Source organism: Emys orbicularis, chromosome 3 (assembly GCF_028017835.1).
Source record: "Emys orbicularis isolate rEmyOrb1 chromosome 3, rEmyOrb1.hap1, whole genome shotgun sequence".
Classification (NCBI taxonomy): domain Eukaryota; kingdom Metazoa; phylum Chordata; order Testudines; family Emydidae; genus Emys; species Emys orbicularis.
In genome coordinates this window covers 10,821,102-10,847,971 of record NC_088685.1, presented here as the reverse complement: position 1 = coordinate 10,847,971, position 26,870 = coordinate 10,821,102, and the positions used below count along the sequence as shown (strand labels likewise).

Below are 26,870 nucleotides of genomic sequence, written 5' to 3'. Positions count from 1 at the left end.
GGGTGGCTTTGCAGGGATGCACCCTTGCAATGCCTGGAGAAGGGGGAGGGTGGCTTGCAATGCCTGGCCGGGGGGGGGGGGGGTGGCTTTGCAGGGATGCACCCTTGCAATGCCTGGAGAAGGGGGAGGGTGGCTTGCAATGCCTGGCCGGAGGGGGGGGGTGGCTTTGCAGGGATGCACCCTTGCAATGCCTGGAGAAGGGGGAGGGTGGCTTGCAATGCCTGGCCGGAGGGGGGTGGTGGCTTTGCAGGGATGCACCCTTGCAATGCCTGGTGGGGGGAAGGGGGGTGGCTTTGTAGGGATGCACCCTTGCAATGCCTGGGGAAGGGGGAGGGTGGCTTTGCAGGCCCCAGAAGGGACGCTGGGAGCTGGGGCTGTGCTGCCAGCTGGGGTGCACGATCCCCTAGATCCCAGGCCGGTGGTGCCCCTGGGAAAGGCCTAGCTGAGCTTGACAGTCCCAGGGCGGCGTGTGCCGGGGCGAGGGGAGGGGGAGTGACGTCATAGGGGTGGCCGCCCAAAGCAGTCACATGACGCGGGGGGGGGCGCAGTCACATGACACGTTAGCAGGGTCAGGCGCTGCTGTTGCGGGCTGCCTCGCGGGGGAGCCACGTGGGGTGAGTCAGCGCCGGGCGGGGGCCGCCTGCAGATAAGGAGGGAGGCGCCGCGGAGCTGCGGCGTTTGCACGCAGGGGCCGGTGGAGCGAGAGGTTCCTCCGGTAAGTGCGGGGTGGCGGCGGCGCCCTGGGGTGGGGCAGTTTGTCCGGAGCTGGGGCGGGACGGATGGGACAGTTTGTATGGGGGAGGGGAGCTGGGGCAGGATGGATGGGGGAGGGGAAGTTTGTATGGGGGGGATGATCTGGGGATGGATGGGGGAGGGGCAGTTTGTATGGGGGTGGGGAGCTGGGGCAGGATGGATGGGGGAGGGGAAGTTTGTATGGGGGGGATGATCTGGGGATGGATGGGGGAGGGGCAGTTTGTTTGGGGGTGGGGGGGATGATCTGGGGCAGGATGGATGGGGAGGGGCAGTTTGTATGGGGGTGGGGGGGATGATCTGGGGCAGGATGGATGGGGGAGGGGCAGTTTGGCATGGGGGGAACAGCTCGTTGAGGGAGGGTTTGCAGGGATTCCCATGCGCTCTGTGGATAGGATTTCTGGGTGGTGAGGGGAAGTCTCTGGGCAGGCGTGTATGCAGGACAGGAGGATGGGGGGCGCTGGAGGATGTGTGTGGGGGGAATGGTTGGCTGTTGTCCCATGCCACAGAGAGCTGTTGGGGGCTGGGAGGGGAGAGGAGCTGCGGAGGGTATGTGTGTGGGGGGGCATGTTTGGAAGGTGCAGGGGGATGGGTAAGGGATTTCCCCTGTCCCCGAGCAGGGGACTGTCCCTGGCTGCCCTTCCCGGGTGGGTAGGGGAAGTAAGGAGACTAGGGGGGTGTTGGTTCAAATTGTGCAACCATCCTGGAGTACCAGGAAATGTAAAGCAGGGGATTTTCTTGCCCTGTTTAACCTTTCCCGCAAGGCACAGGTCTAGCCTCTCAGAGGTGTCTGTATTCGCAAATGGACATTGTACCCCATGAACACACAGCCTCTGCTACTGCCTCTTCCCCTTCTGGCTTCTGATCTGTGAGTCCAGATTCCTGCTGGAGCCCCGGTAGTGACTGCAGAGCTGGGGTAACCACTCTACTCCGGAGCTTGCAGATGACATTGACAGCCATTTCCGTTTGCTGGCGCTGAGCTGCCTTCTGTGTGCTGAAGTATAGCCAAGGTCTGTGTTGTGTTGTTTACAGGAGATGACTTTCTAGCAGCAGGTTTGATCCCTCTGAGGATGTGTGAACAAATCATGGCTTCTAGGGAGCCCCAAATGAGTGATCTTGCTTCTGGGGAAGTCATTCCCCTTGTGAATTCTGTGTTGGCCTGTTGCAGGTTTGGGTTTTTTTTAGGTACAGCTGTCAGCAAAAAGAGAGAGTCTGTAGATTCGACCAGCTAACGGCAGAATTTAAGTATCTTCATCCTTGTCTGGAGGGGATGAGGAGCATACAGTTGCCAGGCAGCTACAATTCTGGGCAGCAGTAAGATCTCTGCTAATACTGGGGTTTTGCAGAAATTTTGCACTCTGTGGTATTGTTGGTAGTATCTCTGGTGTAGTGCATGGATAAACAGTCAATACACAGGGAGGAAAGGTGGTCTTGTGGTTGAGGTACTGAACTGGAATTCAGCAGATGTGGGTTTAATCCTTTTCTCTGCTGGGAGCATCTGGTGTGACCGTGGGCATGTCACTTTGAGCCTGATTTTTCAGAATTACTGAGCAGCCACAGTTCTCATTGAGTTCAGTAGGAACTTGAGCTGTTGAGCACCTCAGAACATCAAGCCCTTAATCTCTGGCCAGCATCTTCAAAGGTATTTAGGCACCTAACTGCCATTGATTTCAACATAAACACTTTTTGGGATCTTAGCCTCCACATCTCTGTGACCCACCACTAAAATGGGCATAATACTTCCCTAGTTTACAAGGTAATTGTGAAGGTTAACTAATGTTTGTAAGCCACTCTGATGGGGGGACCAGGGCCATGTGAATAAATTTTGGATGGGGCAGGGAAGGGTTCTGATCCCTCTAAGTTTGCAGAACAGGCAACCAAAGGAAGAGGAACTGCAAAGAGCAGAATCTGTGGTGTTTTTAATGGACTTAATTTAGGGCCATCTCTTACTGAATATTGTGTTTTGGCAGCAAGATGGTGGACACCAGCAGTTGACACTGGCCAAACTCCTTACTTATAAATACAACCAATTGGTTTTAGAGCTAAAATGTAGGGTTGTCCTTTTGTAAGGATTACTGAGTCAGGTGATTCCTGTGACAGCTGAACATGGGCCCTGGTTCTGCATGGTGGGGCTCTGTGCTAGCTGAGGAGGGTGCTGCTCCAGACCAAAGTCCCCTCTTGTTTGTGGTCACTTGATCTTGTGCTCCTTGCCCCTTATCCAGATCTACCTACCTGATTGAATTGGCTGGCTGCCTCCCCCATTGGTAAATATCAGTGCTGGTTGTAAAGAAGGTCTGAAGTCCACTTTCCAGTCTGGTGCAGTAAAATCAGATCCCAATTTGGAGACCGCCACTCTTGGAGAAGCTTCTTTCTCCTCGTTGGCTGTTCACCTTTTCTGACTTGCCTGTTTTTAATCTCATGCTGGATATTTTGTCACCTTGGTTTTAAGAGTTTCACTTAGCAGAGAAATCACACAGCGACAGCTGCTTCCCCCCACCCGCCCCTGTGGTTCATTACCTTTACATTCTCACAGCCTTTGCATTGCTTCTATCTGGTGTACAGGATGAAAACAGTGGCTGCTACCTTATGCTCTAAGAATGATTAGACACAAGCTTTCTGCAGCCAATGGGACATGCAACTTGAAGTCTTCAAATCATGATTTGGGGACTTCAACAGCTGAGTCAAAGGAGAGAATTATTCCAGGAGTGGGAGGGTCAGCTTTTGTGGCCTGCATCATGCGGGAGGTCAGACTAGATGATCATAATGGTCCCTTCTGACTTTAAAGTCTATGAGTCTATGCCCAAGAGTAGTCCTTGTACAGTTTATCTGCTCTGATGTTGGTCCCACCCTTCAGCAGGAATCCAGCTGTAAAAGGCGGGATAAGTTGAGGCCATGTCCATATGAGGGCTTCAGTCACTGGTGTAGTTACCCTGGTGCAAACCTCCTAGTGCATGTAGATGTGTTGCACCACACAGGCTACCCCACTGCAGTAGAGGTTAGCACTAATCCAGCTATCCCCTAATGTAGACAAGGCCTGAGGAAAGGGAGCGTTAACCCCTGAATGTGTGGTACGTTTTTAGATTGTGAAGGCATTTCAGAGGTGATTCAGTCTAACATAGGAGCTGCTAAGAAGGATCCTTGGGGCAGGGACTGTCTTCCTCTGCCTCATACAGTCCCAAATGGACTGTGCACAGCCAATCAGTAATGCAGCATATTTTAGGACTGGTGTATCCAAAACATGGGAACCTGATTGCACAGCTTTGGCTTGAAGTGCTGTTGAATGCATGAGACTGGGCTGCTCCAGGCTAACTTTGCCAAAAACGCCAATCAGTTTTTAAAGCTAAATCTACGTGAGGAGTGCTTCACTGATATAGGAATGCTGGTATATCCTACTGGCAGCATACTTCTAGTGTGCACACAGCTATACTGGTATAGCTGTGTCTAACACTAGGGGCTTTTACTGGCCCAGGTGTGTCTGTCAAGGCTCACGCCTGATTGACATGGCTATATCTGCAGAAATCTGTAGTGTAGACGCAGCCTAAGAACTGGGTCAGCGAATGATTTTGTAATTGGTTCCATGAAAACTGTTCAGACCACATGGAAGCCTCTTCTAGGCCAAGGCTTCAACTGCTTATGAAACCAGTTTAGCTGAACTGGCTTTGAAACTAGTTAATTCTTGAGAGGGAGCGGGGAAGGCAGGCACCAAGCATTTGGGACCCTGGCGATAACTGTTTAAGAGACTATCTTCAGGCTATTAACCACAACTAACCTAAATGCTGCAGCAGGGTGGAATTTCTAGAGTCACATGCTTCAGTGTTCAGGTTTTCTTAAGATGCACCTGAGATGTCTCTAATCAACAGACTGGAAAGGGCCAGTCTCCATTCTTACCTAAAGGACATCGCTTCACGTAGCCGTGAGTTACTGCATGAGTCTTTAATAGCAGTTCTTGTGTAAGCTTTCCAGTCTGTTCAACTGGAATCTAGGACTTGGGTAAGAATCTGGGATTTAATTTGGTTCGTACAAAGCCTGATTTCATTCACAAGGGTTAATTTTAAAGAGAAGCAGCTTTTTAACATCAAACAAAGTCTCACTCTGTTTAGACAAGATCTGAGAGTGGCATCCGGTTTTGCAAGGATAGAGTATTTTGCTAACTTTCTAACCTCCATAACAGATGGAGTTTCGCAAAGAATGATGGGGAGATATGGCTGATGTGAGTTTAAAGCTGTTAACCTTTGGTGATAATGCAGTAATGGATACAATAAATTGGGTCTGCTAGCCGCTTTATAACAGTATGAGTTACCAAGTTAAGCTGGCAGTTCATCAAGCAAAGGAATATTTCTTTGTGTATATGTTTGCTTTATCATGGCTTTAGTGTCCTGTAAAAAACATTGGCAACTAATGCAACAGCCTTAACTGAGGGACAAAGTTCAGATCTGCTTGTCAGTTGGGGAAATAGTTGAAATATGGTTAGGTGGGTGGGAAACACTACAGGGCTAGTCTCATGAGCTGAAGGCAAGTTTCTGGGTCCAAGTATCTGTTCCCGTTTTCAAAAGACCAGCTTCCTAGAGGCGTCTGGATTTCAAATTGGACGGTATGACACAAAATGAAACCATTGATCACATGTCTGAAGTGTCCTTCACACAGCTGGAAGTGAAATAACCACTTTGGAGGCTTCTGACACGCATTAAACGCGTGACCAGGGATGAGAGAGCTGGGGAAGTGTCTGCAGAGTTTCTGGGTTTTTTAAATATGTGGCTCCCACTGGGCCCTAATTGTGTCTTAATGTGAGATTATCACTTTGCCCCCTTCAAGCCAAGTGGCGAAATTCTCAACTCAGCATTATACTTTGACTCCCTTGCAGAATCAGACATCAGGGCATTGTTCTCCATTGTAAAGGTTACCTGTGCTATCAGAAGAGCTAGACAGTTTAAATCTATGGAGGAACTCTTCTATGTTCGTATTATAGTAGTTCATAGAGCTAGTAAAGCAGGGAGCATTGTGCTAGATGCTATATAGTAAAGCAGGGAGCATCTCCTATAGAGCTTACCATCTTAAGACAATGGGTAAAATGTTCAGAAGCACCAAGACATAGGGCTTGTCTACACTACCAGCCAGATCCACAGGTAGCGATCAATCCAGCATGGGTCGATTTATCGTGTCTAGTATAGACGTGGTAAATCGACTGCCGATCGCTCTGGTGTCGACTCCGGTACTCCACCTCAACGAGACGCGCAAGTGGAATCGACAGGAGAGCGTCTCCCGTCGACACACCGCAGCGAAGACGCCGCGGTAAGTAGATCTAAGTATGTCGACTTCAGCTGTTGTTCACATAGCTGAAGTTGTGTAATTTAGCTCAATTTCCCCTCTTCCCCCCCCCCTCCCTAGTGTAGACCAGCCCTTAGGAGCCTAAATACCATTTTCAAATGTGACTTAGGCGCTCTCGATGCTTTTATCCAAGATCTGTCTCTCTCTTCCCCCATCCTCGCTCTTGTGTGGGACATACGCAGTTGCATGGGGACTTGCAAGTGGTTGAACAGCCCGTCAATCACTTTCTCCTAACACTGTTTTGTTAGAAAGAAACTTGCAGGAAAATCAAATGCTGCCATGAGACTTGTGTTTGTAAAACCACAGGTGGGTTCTGCTTCCACTTGTGTTTGGCCTGAGCTAGGAGCATCCGCAAACTGCATAAAGGTTGGGTGCAACCTACTTTACCTGTTTACTTGGTCAAAGCATGATGTCTGCAGAGGTGCTCAGCTTGATTAAAGATGGTTCAGTCAATTATAGGACTGATTCTAGTGCCGAAGACTCTCTGTTGGGGTTTTAGCTTTTCTGTTTGACGTGACCCTGTCTGCATTGAAGTCTGTTGAAGATACTTACCTGTTCTGTGCCTCAGTTTCCCTATCTGTAAATATGGAGATAACACACTGCAGCCATGCCAAGAAGTACTGTATATACTCGTTCGTAAGCTGATTTTTTTTGGTAAAAAAGTGAAGCATCAAAGAGCAGGGGTCGGCTTATCAGCGGGTCTACACCAAAAGTTGACGATTTTAAGCTCTTTGAGTTGAATAACTTAGAGAATTTTTTCACTTCAAGGTCCCTGAAACAAAGGCAAGGTTTTCATCTCGAGGCCAAAAGACCAAAACATCAAGACACTTGATCACGGCCTTGGATAGACCAAGAGACTACCTACACTTGACCAGAGCTCAAAGAGCCGGGAAGCGATACATTGTCATTGTAGATCAGGGGTCGGCAAACTTTGGCTCCCGTCAGGGTAAGCCGCTGGCAGGCCAGGACGTTTAGTTTACCTGGAGCGTTCGCAGATATGGAGCCCTGCAGCTCCCACTGGCCACGGTTTGCCATTCCCAGCCAATGGGAGCTGCGGGAAGTGGCAGCCAGCATGTCCCTCAGCCCGTGCCGCTTCCCGCAGCTCCCATTGGCTGGGAACGGCAAACTGTTGCCAGTGGAAGCTGCGGGGCTCCCTGTCTGTGGACACTCCAGGTAAACTAAACGTCCCGGCCTGCCAGCGGCTTACCCTGATGGGCCGGGAGCCAAAGTTTGCCAAGCCTTGAACTATAGGGTCGGCTTATGAAAGGGTCATACAGTTTTTGCCTTTTTTACCTATCCATCTTGGGGGGTTGGCTTATAAACGAATGGGCTAATGAACGAGTATATACGGTAAGTATTTGTAGAACAGTCTAGTCCTGAGCGTTGTAACATGCAAGTCTCAATAGCACTGTGCTTGGGACACCCACAATCCTTCATCTAAGGGAGAAACCCTTCCAGGCTCTGCATTTCCTACTCTTTAGGGTGTGATATCAGCTGGTAAAAGAGAAACTGATCAACTGCAACTAAAAAAGAAAACTGTGCGGAGAGAAGAGGAAGTGGTGGGGGCAGGGCAGAATACTAACCAGTTACTTCAGTGTGTAATCCAACCACACCTGGGGTGGGGGGATTGGGCACAGAAACAGGTGCTTAGCTGAGTCCTCTTTTCTGCTTTGCCTCTCACCTTAAACAGACTTAAAGCCTCTTCAGAATCTTTATGCCCCCAGTGAGCGTGTGGAAAGCTGGCAGGAAGACTTCAGCGAACATTCAGCTATTTGATTCTTGTGAGAAACTTAGCAGCAGCTTCTCCTGCCAGACTCACTCACTGATACACTTGGGCTGTCTCTTAAAAATAAAAAAAATCGTGCAAAGTACTGAATTGCTTCGCTGAACAAATACAATAGAAGAATCGGGCTGCTTAAAATCTATACATCTCTCTGGCTGCGGCCCAAACTTAAACGCAGAGAACGTGTATTTGTTTTCAGTTTGGTTCTGGCTCACTGGAGAGCAACGTTCTCTCTACCTCAGTGTCTCAGATTGTGGAATCCGATACCAATTCACAAGCTTCTCTGTCTCAGATTTTGTACAAACAAAGTGTTGTCGACTAAACCTGAAACTCCGTAGAGCTGTCTTTGAGTCCCACCAGTTGCCCCACTATCTAAAAACAAAACCCCACAATTTACAAAGCGCTTTTATATCTTAAATGCTGGACAAATGCCAGTTACGTATTCTGATCTTTTTGAGGTAGGAAAGTACATGCAACCTCCTCTTACAGTAGCAGTTCAGTGACCCGCTCAAGACTGCGGAGGGAATATTCGATTAGAACGGAGTTTTAGGCTAACACGCATGCTTAGGGCTCTTGGAAAATCTGGCCCTCAGACACTGCCTCTCTCAACTAAGAATTTGGCAAAAGTTTGCCTGACCCAGCAGTTCTTCCATAGGATGGCACAACAGCCTGCAGCACCAGAACAGAAGTGTCTGGTAGTCTACATCTGAAATGATCGCCTGTAAGAGTCTAGCCCTTGTGGCTAAAGCCATCGGGATTTGACTCAATGCAGCGCTGGTTCGCTTGGATCTGCAGCCGCTCGGGGTCTGATTCAGCGTTACCCTGTGCGGCCTAGCCACTTACGTCAGTGGTGAGTGAGTAAAACTACTTGATAGTGAGTTACGCTAGCTTTCCACTGACATAAATGACTACTTGAGGCACAGGGTATTAGTGATTCAGCCCAGGCGTTGACTCTGAAACCTAATGACATTATTGCTGGCTTGCTGAATGTTTTTTGCTAAAATAAAAGCAGTGGAATGCTTATCCATTCTGTTGGCAGTGGCAGCAGATCTAGCATGTGAGGCAGCTTCTCGGTGCCTTCTGAACCCCCTTGCCCAACGGTGAGTGGAGGTGGGGAGAAATGAGCCCTGTCTCTCTCACTAGCGAGTGATGCTGAATGCAATAGCTAAGGGATAGTCTAGTTATACGATGGCCAACTCTGCCTCTGCAGGCTGGAGTGGTGGAAGGAGGAGGCGGTTGAAGTAGAGAAGGGGATCTGGAAAGTACAATGTAGATGAGGCATTGAATGACTTGTGCTTGTTATAGTTGGCATTGGTGGGCTCTGTAGTCAGGTGACCTTGGATCTGAATTAATGGAAGCTTACTGTTTGGGAAATAGCATCTAAGAAATCTATTAAAGATTTGGCCAAAGTATCCACCTGTAACTATCAGTGGCTTGACTATTTTGGATAAGGAGGCGCCAGGGGGTGTAATTAAGTAAGTGTTGCACCTTTAATGGCTACTGGGAGCTATGGTTGGGTGTCGAATTCCTGCAGTCTCTCCCCTGCAGCATAATCTAAAAGGGGATGATGAGGAGTGCTCCTTTCGGGGCATTGGGTAGGACCAGTACAGGCTGGCCCAGGGGTAGGCAACCCATGGCACGCGTGCCAAAGGCGGCACACGAGCTGATTTTCAGTGGCACTCACACTGCCCAGGTCCTGGCCACCGGTCCAGGGGGCTCTGCATTTTAATTTAATTTTAATTGAAGCTTCTTAAACATTTTAAAAACCTTATTTACTTTACATACAACAATAGTTTAGTTATATATTATAGATTTATAGAAAGAGACCTTCTAAAAACGTTAAAATGTATTACTGGCACGCGAAACCTTAAATTCGAGTGAATAAATGAAGACTCGGCACATCGCTTCTGAAAGGTTGCTGACCCCTGGGCTAGCCTATGTGTTGATCAGGTTGCCATGTGTAATTAGAGGATGTTTACAGTTTAAAAATCACACTAGTGTTTGAAATATTCCTACAAATAAATCCCAAGAGCTAAAAGTGACTAGCAGCAAATAGAATATTTTTTTTCTCGTCGATATTTGTGAGTTTGACAGTGTGTTGTGTATTGTCAGTTTCACAATCCATCCCCTCCCCCCCCTGCCATGTTGGTCAGTTTCCCCTATTTGTGTAGGTCTTCTCACAAAGCAACAGGGGAGAGAAACATCTTAACCATACAGGAAAATGTGACTAAAAACCACAAACTAGAAGGGGATCAGGGAACAGCATCTGAAACTACTAACTTCTTGTGAAACGGCACCTATATTTCAAGTTGTGTCCCACTGAAAGTGCTGATATAAGAAGGGTTAGGTTAAAAAGAAATAACATTTACAAGGTCAGAAACTTTTCTTCCAGGGGAGTTCTTGTGGTTTCCCCTCTCAAAGAAAAAAGTACATGCAAACTCTGGAAATGGCCAGAATGACGTTAGCAGTAAAGATCATCCAGAGATGTGCTCTGCACAATGATCAGTCTTTGGCAGAAAGCAGGGCGCTCCTGCTGGCACGTGTCTGGAATCTTACCTCTGAGTGGGAGGAGGTAGCCGATGGTCAGTGAGGGTACGTCTACACTTACCTCCGGGTCCGACGGCAGGCAATCGATGTTCTGGAATCGATTTATCGCGTCTTGCCTAGACGCAATAAATCGATCCCGGATCGATCCCGGAAGTGCTCGCCGTCGACGCCGGTACTCCAGCTCGGCGAGAGGAGTACGCGGCATCGACGGGGGAGCCTGCCTGCTGCGTCTGGACCCGCGGTAAGTTCGGACTAAGGTACTTCGAATTCGCATGAATTTGCGTACCTTAGTCCGAAGTGGGGGGGTAGTGTGGACCAGGCCTGAGTGCCCTTCACTTGAATCGATCTCTGCATACAGGACTCCATCAGCACCGCTAAAGCTACTGGCATTGGGTACTTGGCAGGCCAATGAGGGTGTGTCTACACCACGATTAAAAACCTGCAGCTGGCCCATGCCAACTGGCTCGGGCTAAGGGGCTGTTGAATTGCACTTAATTGGCCTCTCAGACTTGGTAAGACAACTCCCACCTGTTCATGCTCTCTGTATGTGTGTATATATATCTCCTCAATATATGTTTCACTCTATATGCATCCGAAGAAGTGGGTTGTAGCCCACGAAAGCTTATGCTCTAATAAATTTGTTAGTCTCTAAGGTGCCACAAGTACTCCTGTTATTTTAGTGTAGACGTTTGGACTTGAGCCTGGGGTCTAAGACCCTATGAGGTGGGAGGGTCCAACCGAGCTGCAACCTGATCCCAAATGTCTACACTGCAGGTAAACCGCCTCATAGCCTGAGCCCCTTGAGTCCAAGTCAGCTGGCACGGGCTAGCTGTGGGTATGTGATTGCCGTGTAAACGCAACTTTATGTGTAGTACTTGCCCCAAAGAGCTTTCTGATTGTCGTCTGTGCAGGGCTGTGTATAGTTGCAGGGTTCGAAGCATGTTCAGGCTGGGATAATCTGCTGTCTGGTTGGGATGGGAATCTGGCCTCTAGTGGATGGGGAGCTACACTTGGCGGTCTCTCTTCATCCCTTGTTAAAATGGCTCTCGTATGGCTTGAGGTGCATTTCCCTGGGCCAGGAACGGGGTTTGCCGAACAGCTCGGCAAACGGGGGTTCTGGCCCAGCATAGCTGAGTCTCTAAAACCTGGTTCAAAGCCCATTTGAAGATGGAGTATTTCCACTGACTACATGGGACCTCAAGTCAGGCACTCTGTGTTCAGCAAAGAACTGGTGCTTACCCTGTTAGAAGTCACTTCATGGGTTTGACACCTTTGGCACCCTTTCCCATCCTGAACGGTGGATGAATTAGGACCTCGGGCATAACTGAATCGATAGCCACTGCTAACTGCCCTGGGATTGAGTTCAGAATGGGGCTTTGCAGAAGTTCTGTTGTACCAAAAAGCCATAAAGAGAAGATACAGGTCACTTGTCTTCATTTTACATTTCCTCTTTGCAGTGGAGAATATTTTTGTTTTGTTTTAAGCCAGTTACTCCATGGCTTGGGTCAGGGGATTTATCTGGAGCCTTATCTATATTGGAAAAGTTGCATGAAGATAACTAGATCAGTCTTTAAAAGCAAACTTTTGAAAATTTGACCTTTTGTCTGTATTAGAAAAATGCCCGAGTGATTTAAGAGCCTGCGTTTCATTTTCAAGTTGCATTGACTCATTAGAAGTCGGCTCCTGAATCACTTCTGAAATTGGACGCTTCAGTGTATACCTGGCTTTGGTGTTTGTGTGCAAACCAGTTGAAGTGCCTGGATGAATTTGCTTTCGCTGGCTGCCCGCACTTTACCAACATGACGCGCTAGAAAAGTATTGCCAAAGTGGTAAAAAAGTGACAGACCTCTGAGTCTCTGTCCAAGGCCGGTCTGATCCATCCATAATGGGGGGTTTGATCACTGTGTCCATTTTATCAATGTGCCCCATGGTTGGTGGTTAGCAGGGGTTACCTCTGCGTCTTAAAGCATGAGCTTCTGTTGCCCATGCTAAAAGACCCAGCTCTTAGTCAAGGCCCGTCAACCTTTATCTGTGACTCAGTTGTCACTAGAGAGCAGCGGAGTTCCACACGGGGCACATGTGGGTTACATCAGCCATGCCCTTTCCTGACCTGGGGGACGGTTGCTACATGGTCTGAGATGATCTCTGCTGTCTGTCCCCTCTTCTGGAGTTAGGTATAGCTTTTCTGCATTGCTTGTTACCCCTGTGAGGTACCAAAAAGGCCAAGCTGGGATCACTGCAGCTCCCTCTGGGGTGGAACAGAAGAAGGTTCACCAGTGCACAGCAATGCTACACAGGAGGCAAATAATAATGTAGCTCGTTAAATGTTGCTTGTGGGGGAGGGGATGCTGGGTAAGCACAATGGAATTTCCTGAGCTCGAGCTTCCTAAGACGCACAGAGGTTGACTCTCTGTCTCTCATGAGAAGGCCTTTAAATCCTGTCTGTGCTAGGGGGGTTTTAGCAAAAGATTCCTGCTGCTGCTAAAATTCCCCAGTGTGGGCAGGGCTATGCTGACGGGCCATCTCCAGCAGTACAGTGAATCCTTACCCATCCTGCTGGGGCACTGATTCAAAGGGGAGAGCGCCACCTACTGATTTGCCATGAGCACTTTGGGTTGCAGTTTGGGATTGAAGTTTGGGGGGTGAGGGAGAAATTGGAGAGGGGGGGTAGTTCCTGTTAACTAATTTGCCTTGAAAACAGGAGGACAGTCCTTTCACAAAGATCCTTTGGCATTCTATAGAACAAATGAATGGCTTTGCACTGAGTTTTATTTAAGTTGTTGGCAGGGAAGAAGAATGAATGGGTGCAATTCTGGAGGTCTCTGCATGTGATCTTTCTGGCAACCAGGGAGGTACTGTGAATCTACCAAAGCAGCACAGCCTCCTCCCTCCAATATCCTTCTCTGCTCACTTGGAGTATGTAGTGTTACCCTGCTTGTAATCACGTGACCGGCTCTGCCTAACAATAGCTGGCATCTGTTTCTACAAGTCCTTGCCAGGAAGAATGCCAGTTAGGAAGGGGTTAGCTGTGCCTCTAGGCAGATACAGTGCGTGGATTGACGTGCGGATCTCTTTCCAGGTAACGAGTACTGCTTTGTGGCCAAGATGTGGCAGTCTGTGTCTGCCCTGTGTGTCCTGGTGACCCTCGTGAGTGCCCGCAGCGTCCCCTACTTTGCTCCCCTCTCGCACGATTTGGTCAACTACATCAACAAACTCAACACTACATGGCAGGTGAGTAGTGGTGCTTTTTCTCCTGTGCGCTCGGGGCCTGTGGCCACGTTGCCGATGGAGATCAGTGGCCCTGTGCGCTGGTAGTGCCTGCCTGGATGGATGGGATTACTGCCACGCAAGCGTGTTCCAGCCCTGACTCAGAGGGACCATCTCACACAGCCAGGATAGCTGTCTAGGCGAACTTTGCCTCTCCTAAGGTTGCCTGCCGTGGCTGGATTTTGCTGGCAGCTGTTCGCTGGGGTCCGAAATCCTCTTGCATATGTCACTAAGCAGCCATTAATGTACGTTTTCACATAGCACCTCTTCCTTGCCGAAGATCTCAAAGCACTTCGCAAACTGTATAAGAAACTCGGATCTGTGTCAGCTGTTCAACAGCCCCACAGCAAAGTAAGCAGGAAGTGACAAATCCTATAATGAACGTCCTGCTGGCAGTGCCAGTTAGGTAAACAGGATGTTAATAGCGCACCTGGAATTTGTCCAGGTCCGATGTATATTTGGGGAAACAGGAAGGGGGGCTTTAAGCACGTGGGCGCCGCTTGAGAATTCCCGTCCTGGGAGCAGCACAGTGCCTCCTTTCGCTGTGTTAGGGCACTGGCTCGCTGAACTGCTATCCCCACTCCCTGCAGCCCCTGGGTCGTCTGTGAAAGTCACCCAGCCAAACGCTGACCAGGCCTCTATATTCTTGGCTTACAAGATTTGATGCAGTCGCAGCCAAAAGTGGGTGTGATGGCAGATGGTAACTACTCTTGGTCACTGTCCTGGAATCCAGTGGCCTTTGGGAGGCTGTGTTGCCTAGTAGATAGAGCACTGGAGTAGGGGACCTGAGAGACTTGGGTTCTATTCTTGGCTTTCCCACTGGGTGATCTTGGAAAAGTCACTTCAGAAACTTGGCAATTGTGACTATAAAACCCACATGAATGGGCAGAGGGAGGCTCTAAGGGGCAGGCATTGCCCCTGAAAATGCTTTGGCGTTCCTCCTTGGAAAGCTCACTGCTGGTGCAGATCTTGGGGTTCAGGCCTCTCTCTCTCTCCACCCAGGCTGGGCACAATTTCCACAATACTGACATGAGTTATGTGAAGAAACTGTGTGGCACGTTCCTGCATGGGCCCAAACTGCCAGTGAGGTGAGTGCTGTGGGATGTAACACTTGGGGCTCTTTTGAAGGGTTGGAGAGGAGAGGTTTCCAGGCCAGGAAACACCTACAACGCTTCAGATCCTCCTCTTCCCCCTCCACTGTACCTCTGCCAGCCTTTCCCTGCACAAGAGCCTCGTGTTGTGGAGATCCCGTGCTGGGGTACTGAACAGAACTCCCTCCAGAACTTGGCTAATGCCCACTCGTGAGTTGCCAGCGTTTAGTGTTTTTTGAGGATGTGTGAAACTCAAACTTGGGGCCAACTTAGGACCGTCCTCTGTCCACGCCTCCACATCTTTCCTCGCCCTTTCCTGCACCTGTCTCTTAATACTGCAGTGGGCTTCGATAGCTCCTTCATCCAAAGATCTGTGCTGCGCTCCCAGACACCACCCTGTATCTTATAGACATGGGGTCGGAGGAGAACTGAAGCAAAGTGACACGTCCAGCATCCTACCGGAAGTTTGGAAGTGCTGGGAATGGAACCCAGACCTGACACCCAATCCTGCGCTTTCGGAATCCTGCTTATATTTACACAGCCAATGTCCATCTAGCTCGGCCCTGGATGCGGGAATCGCATGGTGGAATTTTCCAGCCTTATTTTGCAGCAGGCCAGATGAGAAGTGCAGTGGACCCTTCTGGCCTTAATCTGTGAATTGAACTACAGTAAAACCCCATTTATCCGACCATCCTGCTCTCTGTATTGACCGAACAACCACTGCACGCAGGTCCAGAAGTGGGCCATTTCAACTGTGGCCATTAGATGGCGCTGCAGCCTTGCACTTCCCGTTCTCTGGATTATCCGAGTTTTTGATTATCCGATCTGGCCCCGGTCCCAACTAGATCAGATAAAAGGGACTCTGCTGTACTGTAGAGTGTAATACTTGGGGCTCTTTTGAAGGGTGGCAGAGGAGAGGTTTCCAGGCCAGGAAACACCTACAAGTGAACTTGGCCTTACGACATTAATCCTCCATGTAACCTGGACGGCTGCCTTCCATTACAGGGCAGCGTTTGCTGGAGACGTGAACTTGCCGGACAGCTTTGACTCCCGGGAACAGTGGCCGCATTGTCCAACCATTAACGAGATCAGAGACCAGGGCTCCTGTGGTTCTTGCTGGGTAAGAGGCTCATACTGCTAGAGGGTCGGTCTACCCTGCAATCCGCTGGGGTTGCGGCAGTGTCGATGTACCTGAACGAGCGAGATCAAAGCTAGCTCCAGTAACAATAGCAGGGAAGCTGTAGCGGCATGGGCTTGCCACTCAACTCTGTACCCAGAGTCCTGGGCAGGCATGGCTAGCTTGGGCCACCGCCTGTGCGACTGCGGCTTCACTGCTGTTGTTTCTGCTGGTTTCATTAGCTCTGCATGCACAAAACATGCTGCTCAGAATTACTCCGGGGATGTGTGGGTTTGCCATTAAACTGCAGAGAAGCTGTCTCAACCCATGGCATAACCACTGGGGTGCAAGGTCTCATGTCTCACAAAAGGAGGGGACCTGTCAGTCTGTGTAGTGGGAGGTGAGTGTGTGTGATCTATGCTGCCTTATATTTCCAAGAGAATCCGAGCCTCCGTGGGCTGTGGTAGCGTCTCTATCTCCAAACGACTGGACTGAGACACACACTGATAAAAACTCCATCTTAGAATAGCCCTGCGCAGTGATCCATGGTCCACCTGTCGAGGAGGGACACAGTGCTGCTATTACCTAGTAGTGAATTTAACAGCCACCTGCAGTTGGCTCTCTAAAGATATGCGGCTCTATTTGTAGATTGGCTGAAATGTCCATCAGCCCAATATGTGCAGCCTTGCCCACACGCCCCTCCGGCCCAGCCAGCAATCACCACAGTCAGAACAAATTCCCTTGGGGCTAGAGCCACCTTAGTGCGTGGTCCAGTTGTGTCTCTCCTTGGTAGCAAACACCCCAGCCCCTTCCCTTGGAGGGTGTGTGATGCTCTTCCTCTTGTGTTTTGTAGGCGTTTGGTGCAGTGGAGGCCATTTCGGACAGAGTCTGTGTGCACACCAGCGGCAAGATAAACGTGGAAATCTCGGCGGAAGATCTGCTGTCTTGTTGTGGCTTCAAGTGTGGGATGGGGTGAGCAATTCTCATGCTTCAAAGAAATGGCCAATAGGACCTTTGTGCCACCCCAGAATATAAACCAATGAGCCAGACCATGCACTGCACTGACCTCCCCCTGACTTTCCAGTCTAGGATCAATAAACATGAACGTTCTGTGTAGTGCCTAGGGTGTAAAAGGGAGACCTTGTGTTCTCCACTCTGCTGCCGAGGACCTTTGGTAATGCTCATCAGGCATCTCTCTGGGTTCGAGGGGGAACAAATGGCAGCAAAACCTCCGTGGTGGTTGGATGCGTGCTCCCTCCAGCTTAAACAGCTCAAACCCCGCACCTCTGCAATGTTCCGGCTCGACTAGCTCCCTTCTATCCTCTGGTACTCACTGTGCCTCTGAACTGTGTCGACCCGTTGGCCCTAGTGTGTCAGCGCCATTCCTTCTTCTCCTTTCTGTGTTGTACTGACATGGAAGCAGGCACACAGGGGGATTTCAAACCAGCTGTAGCCAGACTTGCCAAGTGGCAAGGTTATTAGAACCTTGGAAGAATGCGGTATTGGAAAAAGACTCCCATCTTTTTTGATCCCTCTTAGTGCTGGTCATTGCAGATCTTACCACTGCGTAAAGTCCTAGCTCTAACTTGCGACCTCCAGGCCATCTCCCTAAATTGAGGCTTTGACAGAAATGGAATGAGTTGATACCCTCCCCTTTGAGTTGGGACTAGAAGCTTCAGTGTTACGGCCATGCTTTTCTGTGACTCCTCTCCAGACTGGAACGTTGGCAGAAATATTAAATCGTGCAAACTCCAGGGTGTCAGATTAGCTTCCCCGTTGCCTGGCTGGTGGAAGACCCTGCATGAGAGGGAGTTAGTGTAAAGCCTTGACCTGCAAGCAGATTGTGCCTGGTCTTAGCTGTGAGCACATGTGGACTCCCTTTTGCTGCAGGGGGACCGCTCCTGTTCTTTGAGTTAAGCGTGTGCGGAAGTGTCTGCAGGCTCGGGGTCTGTGACCACCTGGGCCCTGTGCTAACCCCAGTGTTGCTGTATTTCCCTGTCTCACGTCCCGCACAAACTGAAGCGTTACACTTGGAGAGTGCAGAGCAGGCCCTGCCTCTTAGACCAGGAGCTTGGGAGTCAGGACTCCTGGGTTCTCTTCCTGCTGCTACTGGCTGTATGGCCTTGGGCATGCCTAGTTCGTTAGCCTTCAGTCGAGTGGGCACGGTGTTCCTTGGGGGCAGAGGCATGCAAAGCAGCTGATGAAAAGGTGACGCAGGCAGCAAATGCTGCTTGTAACCGAAGAGGAGGCAGTGGCCAGCGTACTGACTGGGAGACCTAGACTCTGTCCTCAGCTCTGCCACTAGCCTGCTGCGGGACCACGAGCAAGTCCCTTCACCTCTGTGCCTCAGTTTCCCCATCTGTAAAGAGGAGCTGTGTATTGCTACCCTCCTTTAAGCACTGAGATCTAGAGAGGCAAAACAGCTTGGAATAAACCCTCTCACCCACCTGGCTACTCCAAGCTGTAACAGTTCTATTGTAGTGGGAGCCTGACCATCAGCGATCCGCTTCGATACTCACGGAGCATCTGAATTCTCTAGTGCGTGTGCTCGAGTGTTGCTAGATGAACTGGCTTGTGTCGAAAGCAGCCCGCTGGCTGTGCCAGACCCCTTCACTCAAAGCCCTATGTGGAAGCTAAGCGCTGTGCCTAGGATTCGTGACTGACATGCCTGTGGTGGTTCTTGCAGGTGTAATGGCGGCTATCCTTCTGGAGCTTGGGGATACTGGACTGAGGAAGGCCTGGTGTCCGGCGGGCTCTATGACTCCCACATGGGTAAGCCAGAAGCCATGCAGGCTGTTGGTGCTAATCAAGGGAGTTGGACTATGTGGGTGTCACGGTTACAGGGCTAGCCTCTGACCCTTTCTCTGGTCTGAAAGCACCCACCCACACACCCTGAAACAAGCATGAGGCCTTATGCCCTCTTCTTCCTTGGGGTAGAATCCCACAATCTTCCCACTCTTAGACAGGGTCCTGGGCTGCAGTCCCCTGTGCATGACCCCCACTTACCCCAGCAGCCCTTTGCCCTGGTGGTTCTTCCCTTTGTGACCTATGGTGAGCACAGTGACCCGAAACAACCATCTTGAAAACCCAAATATTGTTTGTGTAGCCACTGAACCAAGCATAAGAGAAGAGTTTTTAAACCAGAAGGTGTCTGTCTTACCTAGACCTGTTGGTCTTACTCCCACCCCTCCTGACCCCTCAAGGTCTGGGTTCAGCTTGGCTCTCTCCCTCTGCCCTTGAGGGACTGACTTTTAAATGCAGCCAGAGGCTTTCTCTCTCTCTTTCCTGAGCTTGGCTTTGCTGCCAGTTAGAGCTTGGCAGGATGTTGGAGGCAGCGCTAGTGTTTGTTTTTTAAAGCGTACTGGAAAGGATACATGTACACACTGACACCCACTCTTCCTTCCTCTTCGCATTATCAGACAATCGCCCCGCATATACACACACGGTAAGCATCCTTACAACACAGCCACAGCATTCATAAACGAGTGCAGGGCAGCTCCAGCTCTGTCTCGCTAGGGACCAGCTACTAGTTCATCTTTTAGAGATGACGACTGGCTCTGATGTAAGGAATGTAGGGGTGGAAGGTTTGGCTTTAACAGAGACATGTCTCTTAGGGTAGCACAGGCAAGTCGCCATGAGTCATTCTCTTCCCCACGCACTGGAAAGTTTGTGGTGCATAATTGCCAGACCCCCATGGTAAACTGGACCTAAATTCCTAAGGTCCCTGGATTCTGCAGCAGGCTGGGATCTCTGCAGCAGTGTTAAACATTTGAATTATGAAAGCTAATACATCAACTGTCATGCTAATATTTGTGTCAAGATTGATAATGCTGCAGACTCTTGTACTGACGACACAGACATTGGGGAGAGGGGATGGAAGCGCTAGTAACTGGGTTGGGGATGCTTGGCCCTAGGGAGGCATAAAGGAGGTTGTTTGAGAATGTGGGCGGAGTGCATTTGCTGGCTGTTCATTTCTATCCATCAGCAGTGGAGGTATCAGAGATGTGACTTGGTTTATCATTAGGTTTCAGAGTTAACACCCTGAGATGCATGGGTAGGTTACGTGTCTGCAGAAGGAGCTGTTTCAGGCAGACTCTGGAAGATATCCCTGCATCACTTTACACTTAGGGATTCGAGAGCGTTGGGGCAAGGGGCTGTGGAGTGGTGGGGTACGTGGGGCCCTGCAGCACTCTGGGAGAGCAGCCTCTGAAAGAGGTTGGTGGGGGGGGGAGAAGCTGTCTGACCTCTTCTGTCTAACCCAACAGGCTGCAGACCATACTCCATCCCTCCATGCGAGCACCACGTCAATGGGTCACGACCCTCGTGCACTGGGGAGCAAGGGGACACCCCGAGGTGCGACAGACACTGTGAAGCAGGCTACTCGCCTTCATATGAGAGTGACAAACACTTTGGTAAGAGGAAGCCACTTGCCCTGGCCTACACTAGACCAGTGCCCTTCTCTTGCCTTTAGATTCCGAAAGGCCTAAGGGCCTACCTGTGCCGGGTCAGTGCCGTGGCCTTGGCTCATAGCCTGTCGCTGGGAGTTGTGAGCATTACGTGAACAGGAGGACTCAGCCCCTAGCATGGCTGATACCTTAATGGAAAGTGTGTGTCGCACCCACCGGCCTTCCGGTGCAGGGGTGGAATGTCCCTCTGGCAACCACGGCACTTGGGTGTCCAGTGTAGTTTGAGCTGTTGCTTTTTAATGTGCTGCAGCAGCTAGAAACAAGAGCCAGCGCCCCGTGGGCCAACAGCAAGTGTCCCCAGACCAGCGTGAGACCCTCTGGCTGTGGGTGGACAGGTGACTGCGCTTAGAACCACAGTAAAAACGTGCCCCTGCTGAGAGAAGAGGAACCGCACGGGAGCCCTCTATTGCATCCCTTCACGGGAGAGCCATTCAGAGTGCACGGGCACTGCGCTCCGGAGCTCTGCCTCTGACGTCCGCAGGCACCGGACCAAGCCCCAGTAGTGCCCTAGCCGTGGTGCTGTGCTGGTCTAGAACCCAGCGCGGAGGGCACTCTGGCAAAACTTCCATTGGCTCTGGGGTGGTCTCTATTCCTGGGATCAGAGTAGCAGCCGTGTTAGTCTGTATCCGCAAAAATAACAGGAGTACTTGTGGCACCTTAGAGACTAACAAATTTATTAGAGCATAAGCTTTCGTGGGCTACAACCCACTTCTTCGGATGCATATAGAGTGAACCATATATTGAGGAGATATATATACACACACATACAGTTCATGCTCTCTGAATGTGTGTGTATATATATCTCCTCAATATATGGTTCACTCTATATGCATCCGAAGAAGTGGGTTGTAGCCCACGAAAGCTTATGCTCTAATAAATTTGTTAGTCTCTAAGGTGCCACAAGTACTCCTGTTATTCCTGGGATATTCACATTCCCAAGGAGCTCTTGCCTTGAAACCTCCTTCCCCAGCTGGATTAAAACACAGAAGGGGTTTGTTGTTTGTCAGCTGAGGTTAGTCCGTGCCAGAGTGAACCCCATATTGGAAGTTCCCTGAACTCTCCATGTGTGTCCCTGTACTTGGGCTTAGCCAGATGGTGAAACTGAGGCACGTTCTGCTCTCACTTGTACTGGGCACTCTAGGTTTTGCAGGAGGTTCTGTCTAGCTGCATCCCTGCAAAAAAGCCCAATATCCAACATCTCATAAGTGTCTGTAAACTGCACTGGCAAATCGGTACCTAGAGTGGCATGATGCTGTATGATGAGCCCTCTCCTGCTAGAGCAGACTGCCGCTTTCCTTTACTATGCAGGAAAGTTAGATCTGTAAGATGGAGGAAACTCATCCCCTGCCACGAGGGGTAGTGAAGCGTGGCTCAACCAGTTTGACTGACCATTGTCCTCTTTTGTTTTGTTTTTGACTGGGAGCAAAGTCAATGAGTGGCTTCTAATTTCACATCCTCCAGTGCTCAGGAGTACACTCACCCCTCAAAGGCAGGGTCCCGCATGGACCTCAGAGCAGACTGGCTCCCAGTGAAGCTACTAGAGGCTAACTGCTGCAGCTTGCACTGGCTCTGGGTGGGTTGATGTAGGTGCCCACAACTTCTGCTGAGGTATATCTGCTTCTGCTCTGCAGGAGCTACGTCTTACAACGTCCCTTCCAGCGAGGAGGAGATAAAGGCTGAGATCTACAAGAATGGCCCAGTAGAGGGAGCATTTGCCGTGTATGAAGACTTCCTCATGTACAAGTCTGGTAAGCATTACAACCAGGCCTTGGCGTGTTAGCTGAGCAAATGCTTCACTGACGGGGGTGAGTGTCGCTGGGTGAAGTTCTCTGGGTTGTGTTAGGAGGAATGTCAGACTGATCACAAGCACCCTCTCTTGGCCTTTAAAATCAACATGCTGGGCAAGTGTGACACTTCACACTGGGTAAGGCACATACTATTGTTTGGGTACATGCCTGGCGCTCATCATTGTAGTTTATCATGTATTTGGGGAAACTCAGGCAGAGGTTTAGCCAAATTTTAAAGGGCAGCCTTTGATTTTTGAGTGCCTAACGTGAGAACTTGGACACAGCTTCCAGAGGCTTTCAGCCATAGCTGCTAATCCCTATGGGAGTCTGGTTGGGCACCTCTGAAAACCAGGCCCAAGTCAGGCACCCAAAACAGGTCAGTATCTTCAAAAGAGTGACCAAGTGCCTTGCCTGAAGGCACCCAGTGAGTTAGTGCCCAAAGTGGGCACTGAGATCATGACTCCCAAGACTATGCTGCCTCTAGAATAATTCTTCCCCCCCCGCCCCCCAGTCATCTTTGAACATGGATTGAGGGTTTGCTGCTGCTTTCTTTAAGACTTGGCTGTACAGTGTGTTAAGAACACACAAAGCCCTAAGGCCTTTCTGGAGTTTGGCAATACTAGGAAAGTTATCTCTGGTTTTGTATTGTGAGAGAACTTTCATAACTTCAGGTGTGTGTTTGAATTAAGATTGCCTTTCCCAAAAATGTCCGTTGGTTGCTGAAGTTAAATGGAAATTGGTTTTAAAAAAAAAAAAAATCTTCCCCCTCATTTGTGCTTTCTTCATCTCTTGGTGATACCATAAGAATTTGAAATAGAACTGATGTCATTTCATTAGTTTTTTTAAGTCCCCCTAAGTGGAGTCCTTGGTAGGAAAACTGGGGCCTTTGACTAGGATCTCCTCGTTTCGTATCACCCCCTGCAGGTGTTTACCAGCATGTCTCCGGAGGAGAGGTTGGTGGCCATGCTATCAGAATCCTTGGCTGGGGTGTAGAAAATGGCACCCCCTACTGGCTGGCTGCAAACTCCTGGAACACTGACTGGGGTGACAATGGTAAGCAGCCGGGATGTACTTTGGAGCAGACCAGAATGGTGGATTTGTTTTTTCTTTCTAGCGGGTTAATCTCCCTATCTTTAAACCGTGGTATAACTGGAGCTCTCATAGGAAGCAGGAGTTTAGAGAAGACCCTCTCTTCCTTCTAGCAGGCTGGGTAGGAATAGCCAGATTCTGTATGTTTAGCAGGAAAGTACTGACCTAGCTGGCAGAGCCTGGAGCTAAACACTGCACAGTCCATGAGCTTGTGCAGTGGGCATTTCACGCGGTGCTGCTGATCTGGTTGTATGACCCTGTAGGACATGGGTGATTGGGTGTCTCCGGCAGGGCTCTCCAGATACTGACTGAGCCTGCCTGTGTAGGCCTTTCTATGGCTTTTCCTCACCCTGGTGCTCAGAGCATCTCCCATCTGTCCTCGCAACACCCCTTTGAAACAGGGAAGCCTTCTTCTCCACTCTGAGGGGGAACTGAGACTGAAAGGGACCTGCCCACGGTCAGCTAGGAAGTCCTTCCCAGTGGCATTTTGGACCCATGGGAAGTCCCTTGAGTTTGGGTTTTGGTGAGCCTTACCTGCCCCATGGCTTCAGACCAGGGGGCGAGATGAGATGGAAGTAGCTGATCAGTAGCCTTCATGCCCTTAATTGTGTGACTGACACCAGAGAGGAGAAACGGTGGCTGAAGCAACTCTGCTGGGGAAGGGAAGGGTGGTGTATTGGGTAGTTCACTGGGCAGGGGGTTCCTGGCTTAGCCAAACTCCCTGTGTGATCCTGGGCCAAGTCATTCTCTACCCTGTGCCTTAGTTCCCTCTGTCAGAGCTCCCTCCAGGGGTGGGGAGGGGATAAATCCAATGGTTGAGGCACTCTGTGGCCCTCATAAGCATAATAAAAGGACCTCATCTGGCCTGACCTGGGAGTATTTACACAGATGTTGTAATTGGGTGTAACAGGGAGCCTCAGCAGAAGTGCAGTCATCTAACAAGTCTAGAGGGGTGCCTGGGGCTCTCATGCCTAGAAGGAACTCGAGCCCTCCTGCCACAGGGAGTGTTTGATGCCAGTCTGGAAAGTAAGAATGCCCTAGGTTGTGAGTGACTTTTTTTGCTCTCCCATGTGGGATTAGTGACTCTCTCTTTAAAACCTCTCCAGGTTTCTTTAAAATCCTCCGAGGGCAGGACCACTGCGGAATCGAATCGGAGATAGTGGCTGGCATCCCCAAAACAGAACTGTACTGGAAGAGGATCTAACCCCTGGCTTGGGTGCAACTGAAGAGATCAAACTACAAATAATCACGCCTCTGTTTCTTATATCCAGGAGCAGGCTGGGCACAGAGCCTGCACTCTTGAGACTATGGTTGAAGCTACTTATTAAAGCCTTTTATCTTGTTTAGTTGTGTGATGGGGATGAAGGAGGTGGTTTCTGTATGGATGCGCTAGCTGCCTTTTCTACTGGAGCGCTCTGCTCCCAAGCCAGTTTGTGTGGCATCGCTACACACAAGCATTCCCTTCTCAAAGGACTGGGCTAGTAGTGACATAGCTAATCACTCACCACAATAGTGGGGTGACTGAGAAACTCTGGCTTTTACCAGCCTAGTTCAGTGAACCCTCTTGTCCAAGCTTGGGTGGAAACACAACAGGATAGGCCAAAGTACCTGCATGGTCTGGGTGGCAGGACTGGATGACCTAGGGGGTCTCTTCCATCTCTGAGATGCTGCAGCAGCAGCCTTGCTGGCTGCTGTCCCCAAGTTTGACTTCCGCACTGTCGTGTGCCCAGAGACCTAACGGCTCAGAAGTGGGTATGTGCAAACCCTTGTCTACGTTGTAAACATTGCACATGCACTTCTGAAAGCACGTGCCTAGGTTTATTTGCTAACCTTGTTTCCTGAGTGGGGGGGAGCCTATTAATGACATGATACTGATGGGGGCTGGCTCTGTATGGAGTAGAACATGGCTCTTCCACAACTTAAGCTTTTCATAAATATTTCCTCTGCTGTTCTGTTTAGTTTTTTTTTTAAATAAACCACTCAGCTCCTCAACCATTTGTTACAGATCTGGTGGGTGATGTGATCAACTAGCCTGTTACACTGGCACATGGATGCTAAGAACATCTAACTGAACTAAAGCAACTGTGGTGTTCAAACGAAGGTCAATGTGGGGCTTGCAGATAAAATAAATTGGGCAGGGTTGCTGCCTCTCTTCTTCTAGGCAGATGCTTATCTCAGAGTGTGGTTCATCTGGGTTCAGTAGATTGGTTGGAAGCAGACTTTGGGCAGTAGGCTGACGACTGCAATGGCAATTCTGTCCTATGGTGCTTTAGTGACTGCAAATTTGAATTCAGGCTGGGTAGGGGAAGAAGGTTCCGTATGACTCTAAAGGCTTGTCTGTATGGTAGGGGAATGTACACTACAGGGGTGAGACTTCTAAAGTCTACAAACCTAGAAATGGAACTAGGTTAAAGTGCCCAGGAGAACCTTGAGCATGCATCAGCAGGGTCTACATGGACAAATCAATGCACGTTAGAATCCTTTAGAAATCACACACCTGTGGTGCTACTTGCCTGTGTAGACCTAATTTCTTAACTCACTTGCGATGACTGATAATCTAGCTTTTTTGCACACAACCATCTTATTAGTTGAGGTTTTTTTAAATAGGGAATTGTGTTACTGCTAACATTTTAGCTGAGGATAGGAGGGGAAAAGGAGATGGATGTAGGAAGAATGGTGTGAGCGTGGGAGGTAGTGGCACTAATTCAGTTACCTGCTGCTAGTGTAACAAGCTGGAAGAGCCTGGGGGGTGTTTAAAGCACAGGGCAGGTTTTGCTTACTGGAGAGATCCCCTGCTCCTGCAGTGAGTAACACTGAAGCACCTGTGGAGTAGGACACTTGCAGTTTGTGTTTAAATATGGACTCTAACGTCTGTTGTAATCACTTACCCAATAGTAAAATGGCTTCCGTGTAGCTGAGTGGAACAATTGTGCCAATAAAAGATTTCTCCAAGCTCTTGTACTGTGTTCCTGGAGGCAGTAACAGGAGAGAGTTCACCATGGGCCTCGCTAGTTAGGCTTGAAGTGGGGCATGGGCAAAAAAATCTGATTTCATCTCTGCAGGTAGGTGATGCCTTTCACAAGGGAGTTCTCCTACCCTGTGCAAGTTGTAAGGTACTTGTGGTCCCTATTACTATAGTGAGCACCTCCAGTGTTTGTCCTCAGCACTCCTCTGCATCTCCCACAGCCATGGGGCTAGCTCCACCATGGGGATTTAGACTGCAGTACCTCAGTCTTGAATTAAGCAGCCAGGATCCCCCTCCAATGCCTGGTCAGAGTGAAGTAAGCCAATTGGATTTATCCAAGCCAGTGTGATGAGCTGGGGCAGTGCCGAACTAGCCTCTAGGAAATGAGGGGCAGGGCAGAGGCACACTGAGGGAGCTTTGGGCATACCCACCAGCAGGAATTTAGGTTCTGGCACGGTTAGGCACCAGCTGATTGGGTGGTTGAACCCTTAATGTTGGCTTTAGGTGCTTAAAGTGACAGTTGTCCAAGAGCCTGTAGTGCAGCATGGAACTGAAGTGAGATGTACAACCCCAGGCTCCTGCTCTAAGCATTGCCTCATCCTTCCCTACCTCCTAAACTCTTCTGGCATGAAACCGTCAGCAACTGGCACTACCCCCCCCCCCCCCATAACAGATCCCTCTCC

General features: G+C 49.8%; 1 protein-coding gene across 1 annotated transcript; it reads left to right on the top strand.

Annotated features, from left to right (window-relative positions):
• Positions 1-657: 657 nt before the first annotated feature.
• Positions 658-25,214, top strand: CTSB (cathepsin B). The gene is made up of 10 exons (XM_065401294.1): positions 658-715; positions 13,485-13,636; positions 14,675-14,760; positions 15,769-15,883; positions 16,734-16,852; positions 18,567-18,652; positions 20,146-20,292; positions 21,978-22,094; positions 23,058-23,186; positions 24,329-25,214. The coding sequence occupies exons 2-10, from the start codon at positions 13,511-13,513 to the stop codon at positions 24,424-24,426; spliced, it is 1,023 nt and encodes a 340-aa protein (XP_065257366.1). The 5' UTR covers positions 658-715; positions 13,485-13,510; the 3' UTR covers positions 24,427-25,214.
• The last annotated feature ends 1,656 nt before the right edge of the window (positions 25,215-26,870 follow it).

Bases quoted from the DNA above. Each gene is read 5' to 3' on its own strand.
- CTSB (XM_065401294.1), top strand. From the start codon at position 13,511: ATGTGGCAGTCTGTGTCTGCCCTGTGTGTCCTGGTGACCCTCGTGAGT. The intron at 14,761-15,768 runs GTGAGTGCTGTG...CTTCCATTACAG, and splicing joins GGGCCCAAACTGCCAGTGAG to GGCAGCGTTTGCTGGAGACG. The intron at 18,653-20,145 runs GTAAGCCAGAAG...CTAACCCAACAG, and splicing joins GCTCTATGACTCCCACATGG to GCTGCAGACCATACTCCATC.